The 5,618-nt window shown below is 41.7% G+C and overlaps 1 protein-coding gene across 1 annotated transcript in view; it reads right to left on the minus strand.

Moving 5' to 3' along the window:
- LOC107268715 (homeotic protein empty spiracles) overlaps positions 1-5,618 on the minus strand; it is a 19,080-nt gene that overhangs the window by 5,574 nt on the left and 7,888 nt on the right. The window contains exon 2 of the mRNA XM_015741754.2: positions 4,990-5,162. Coding sequence (XP_015597240.1) covers positions 4,990-5,162 — 173 coding nt within the window. The remainder of the gene's footprint in view (positions 1-4,989; positions 5,163-5,618) is intronic.

Below are 5,618 nucleotides of genomic sequence, written 5' to 3' on the forward strand. Positions count from 1 at the left end.
GCCGCCCCCTTTATAGACGCCATTTTTCTACCCTCGGTGCTATATCTATATCCAATGCATACATTCACTCCATACCCTTCATGCACAGAGTACATACACGTATACGCATATATATATATTAGATATGAATTATTTGATTTTTTTTTTTTTAAGAATTTGTCATCCCTTAAAAATAATCTCATAATTATACACTTGGAAGTTTATTTGAGAGATTTGGTGGAAAAAAAAATCAAAGGGTCAGAATGCACCTTGGTCACTAACCGACGTTTCAAGCTTGTTGCATGCAATCTGTATGCACGCAAGGCCGTGACAGTGACACGCTACGGGCGTGACCAGAGAGTCAAGAGCCGAGGTGCAGCAGGATCGACCGATGCACGAACTGCATCCGTTTCGCTGATCGACGAATCGGGTATAAGTCCATAGGAATCTTTTCTCCCTAGATCCGACCAACTCGACGGCTTTTCCATGTAATTCCCACGACAAAATCAGCGGGATTTCATTGGTCGACCCATTGGAAAACAAAAATCAACCGCCAACCTGTGAACGAGGCTTAATGGATGGCGCCACTAAAATTCCCTTCCGTCGATTAGCCATTGTTTCGGTACCTCATCTGCATTCGAGAGGGCAGCACGTGTCGTGCATATATACATGCACTAACGCTACGACAGACAGGTGCCCTCAATATTTATCTGCGATACCGAAAACGGATATCGAGATAACGCGACTATTACTCTTTCAACGGGGTACAATAAAATTTTGCACGTTACTGTCGCGAATTTCAACGAGCATGAAAAAAAAAAAAAAAAAAAAAAAAAAAAAAAAAAAAAAAAAAAAAATCTAGTCAAACATCGCGCCTCGAAATATCGCCTATATTCTGGGCGAAGAGAGTTTCGATGCAATTCAACAATCGAATTGAGGATGCACTTTCGCATACGTTTAAAATTGCAAGGACATTACGAGAGTTTCAGAAATATTTTATAAATTTTTTTTTTTTTTTTTCTAATATTACGATTCAAATCTTTTTATATATACTGCGTCAAGCCAGAGGATTGATGACAGTATTCGTAATTCTTTATTCTCGGTGCAGGAACGACGCGCCTCATTATGCATAGTGAATCGCATGCAGCCTGCATAATGCGCAAACTTCTCCATTACGGCCACAACTCGGTGCATCCCGAGGACGTCCATCAAGAGTATGGACAGGTTCGGTACCTTGAGATGGTCGCGAGCAGCTTGCGCGCGCACCATATATTCCGACAAAGTTATATTTTTTGTGCACGTCACTTTGTCGCAATTCAAATTACCCGCGCTTATCTAGGTGCGTACCGGTACGTATCGTAGTTCATGGTCGAAGCCTCCTCATATACCTATATATAACAGTAGGTGGTAAGAGAGTCACGCGGGGTCCTATGTTCTTCAACCATAAATAAGATCTCGGATGGGTTTTTAACGCAATTCACATGAATCGTGATTCTATGCGAGTGTCGCCAGGGGCGCGTGCACCTTGAATTTGTTGCTCTTTCACGTCGCATTCATGGAAATAAACGCTGCTCGACGTGAATCGTTAACGAGCCTCTTACGGAACACGTAACGCACCGCGGGTACGCACGAAACTTTAATGCTTCGTACACAGGGCACTCGTTCGTTCGGCCGTTTTGACGTATCCACGTGTAACCACTAAAAGTAACGCGGGTCCACCTTACTCGGTGTAAGTTTGTACAAGTTTCACGAAGTGCGCTTTCAGTGTGAACGCGACCTAATTTCCTGGGACAATTATGGCCGTTAGTGCCGGTCACGATTATATTAGCCATACTGACTTCGTTATAAGAATAGGTAGTCGTAGAATGCGCGTGAGTAGCCATTGTCGTCGCGATGTGAGACAACCTCAAGTAGCCGTTTCGGTCGTCGGCAATAATGTGTGATAAGCGGACGATTACACATTTGATTTACGTACCGTTTGTTCCTTCAATGCGAAATGACCATTCTCTTATTTAGCCGCGTTCACATGTAATCTGCCTGTCACATGTGATCTGTCCGTTTGAATATTTTTTATCAACAAATCCCATGACCCACCTAAAACCTCACTAAACCCGTACAGCCCTATCCAAAAAAAAACCAGAAAACTTCAATTTTGAAAATTCACACTTCTACCACGGTAGTCACCGGAGATCCTAGAAATCGCCATACTCTAAGATTTTGTCCAAACGAAAACAAAAATTAAGTCCCTACGGTCGTGTGAAGGTAGCCGCGAGGTTCGCGTCATTCGCGCATGCGCACTGCAACCAATATAGTCTCCCTAAAGATGCATCCCTAGTGAATATTTTTTCAATAAATCCCATAATCCACTAGACCCCTACAGTCCTATCCAACACGTACAAAAAACCTCAATTTTGTAAATTTACACTTCTACCACGGTAGTCACCAGAGATCCTAGAAATCGCCATACTCTAAGATTTTGTCCAACCGAAAACAAAAATTAACCCCCTACGGTCGTCTGAAGGTAGCCGCGAGTTTCGCGTTATTCGCGCATGCGCACTGCAACTAATACAGTCTCCCTAAAGATGCATCCCTAGTGAATATTTTTTCAATAAATCCCATAATCCACTAGACCCCTACAGTCCTATCCAACACGTACAAAAAACCTCAATTTTGTAAATTTACACTTCTACCACGGTAGTCACCAGAGATCCTAGAAATCGCCATACTCTAAGATTTTGTCCAAACGAAAACAAAAATTAAGCCCCTACGGTCGTCTGAAGGTAGCCGCGAGTTTCGCGTTATTCGCGCATGCGCACTGCAACTAATACAGTCTCCCTAAAGATGCATCCCTAGTGAATATTTTTTCAATAAATCCCATAATCCACTAGACCCGTACAGTCCTATCCAACACGTACGGAAAACCTCAATTTTGCAAATTCACACTTCTACCACAGTAGTGACCAGAGATCTTAAAAATCGCCATACTCTAAGATTTTGTCCAAACGAAAACAAAAATTAAGCCCCTACGGTCGTCTGAAGGTAGCCGCGAGTTTCGCGTTATTCGCGCATGCGCACTGCAACTAATACAGTCTCCCTAAAGATGCATCCCTAGTGAATATTTTTTCAATAAATCCCATAATCCACTAGACCCGTACAGTCCTATCCAACACGTACGGAAAACCTCAATTTTGCAAATTCACACTTCTACCACAGTAGTGACCAGATATCTTAAAAATCGCCATACTCTAAGATTTTGTCCAAACGAAAAAAAAAATTAACCCCCTACGGTCGTCTGAAGGTAGCCGCGAGTTTCGCGTCGTCCTCGTATGCGCGCTGCAATCAGTAATCCCGGCACTTAATTCTCAAGGTTCATTATGCGCCCAAGTGCGACAATCATAACGTAATGCTTATCAATAAAATTTCTTCTCGACTCCTGTCAATCGATCGATATAAAAAAAAAAGAAATCCAATATGAATAATCCCATTAACGATATTACGTATCTCCAATAATTCGTCGTATGTCCGTGCACCACGATTTAATTAACGTAGAAAATGGGACAAGGTGGCAATAAATTAATGGCAACTAATTTTCCAGGCATCGCGACTGGCAATCATCATTAAAGTTCGAGGAAAAAGCGGTGGGAGGGGGGTGGGTTCAAACGGAAACAAGAATACCCGATACCTGCAGTGTACCAACTTAACCCGGCCAGAACCATTGTCCACCTGTTCGTATAGACCATTCATTCCCTATCTTTCAATTTGCATCTCTTGTTCGTTAAGTGGCCAATTCCGGAGCTTTTAGTAACGTAACGCAATTATGCTTACTCCACACTCCTTAGTCGGTAACAAACGCGAGACACGACGAGGCGCACTAAGCAACGCGTACATATCGTACAAGTACGTACAGTGTCTCAGACTAGTACCGATACTATAATAACCTTACATTTAATTTACTGCAAGATCTTCGATCGGCAATTCTGCTTTACGGATGTAAACGGTAACGAGTACGTCTTATCCGTACGAGACACAAATTCTCTCTGCTTGTTACTTAAGATTTTTATTTACTTTTTTTTCTCCTTTTCTTCCTTCTCTCTCTTCTTCATCCTTCCATCCAGTCACGCCCCTGTCGAAGCTAATCGCTCTCTCGTGTAGACGCGATCCCTCCTTTTCCGCGAAACCCAGCGTTAATCGCTCATCAAGATTCGCCAACAATAAGAACAACTCAGGATCGGCATCACGCTAACCGATACCCGGCATTAGTCGGTTAATTATTTGCAATTAGCAGATCCCTGTACAAGAGGAATCGTATTAAATCGTTAGAACGGCAGCGGAGCCGTTACTCGATCCGTTGCGCAATTATATAAATACAGTATGGTTTATATATATATATATATATTTGTGGCTAATCCAAAGTACTACAAGCTTCGAACTCGTAACGAGTCAGCATCTCAATGTAATGTATCGTTATTAAGAAGTAAAATAATAAAAAAAAATAAAGGCTTGTCAATGACGGAAACTCCAGTTTATATTATTTTTTAACGGTCAAACGAAAGATTTTCAAGATGGCCCTCGTCCCCGTAACCGACACAACTCCCAACCCCCCTTCATTTCCCCCATGCTTTATTTTACAAAGCTAACGCCCAACGCCCCTGGAATATGCAGTACACGTGTGCGTGTATGTATATATACCTACCACGTGTGTTCTTGCGTGCACGCATATCTTTTTATATACCTACATAATATACGGTGTATGTATATGTATATATATAACCCACGTAGTACGCGCTACCCCGCGTATATTCCAGATTACCATATCAATTCCCTCGTTATGGGAGCTCGTACGAGCAGCCATTAAATCCACTGGGGCTATTGTCAAAGGGGAAGGAAACGCGCGTGATGTTCCTTACTTGCGCGAAACACATTTAACATTATTCCGTAATGTTGCGCGCAGTCGAGTACCGATCGGTCGAAACCGTCGAATTAGTAGTAATTTTTCTAATTAATTCTCACCTGAGTCTCCGTGAGGGAGAGTGCCTGCGCCAATTGCTTCCTCTCGGCGCCAACCACGTAATGATTTTTCTCAAAGGCGTGTTCCAGTTTCAGTAACTGACTTGGACTGAAGGCCGTTCTTATTCTCTTGGGCTTCCGGAATGGCTGTAGGAGGAATCCAGGAATATCCGGTCCTGAAAGTCGAAGGAGAGTTTGGTTAGAAATTTAGTATGTATATTGGCATATGAGCTTATTCTTTAGAAGTATTGTATTAGGATATATATATATATATATATATATATATATATATATATATATATATATATATGTATATGTATATGTATGTATGTATACACTCTTGGAGTCATCGATCATAATGATTGGGCAGGAGCGGGATACCACTTATGAGAATTCGAAATCAATCCCCAGATTAAATCGTACAGACAGATCTAAATCTAAATCTTAATGTGATATACTGTCTTCTTAGGCAATTGGTTTTGGTAGATAAAAATGACAAAAGTCAGCAGCGTATATACATATATATATATATAACAGGGAATATAAACTACTGAAGTTTCTTCATACTCTGTAATTCGGGTCTGGTTATAACGAACGCAACGAGAGTTGCGAATCAAGCGTGTGGTATTCAT

The sequence above is a fragment of the Cephus cinctus genome, unplaced genomic scaffold (genome assembly GCF_000341935.2).
Source record: "Cephus cinctus unplaced genomic scaffold, Ccin1 Ccin1_scaffold0577, whole genome shotgun sequence".
Taxonomy (NCBI): domain Eukaryota; kingdom Metazoa; phylum Arthropoda; class Insecta; order Hymenoptera; family Cephidae; genus Cephus; species Cephus cinctus.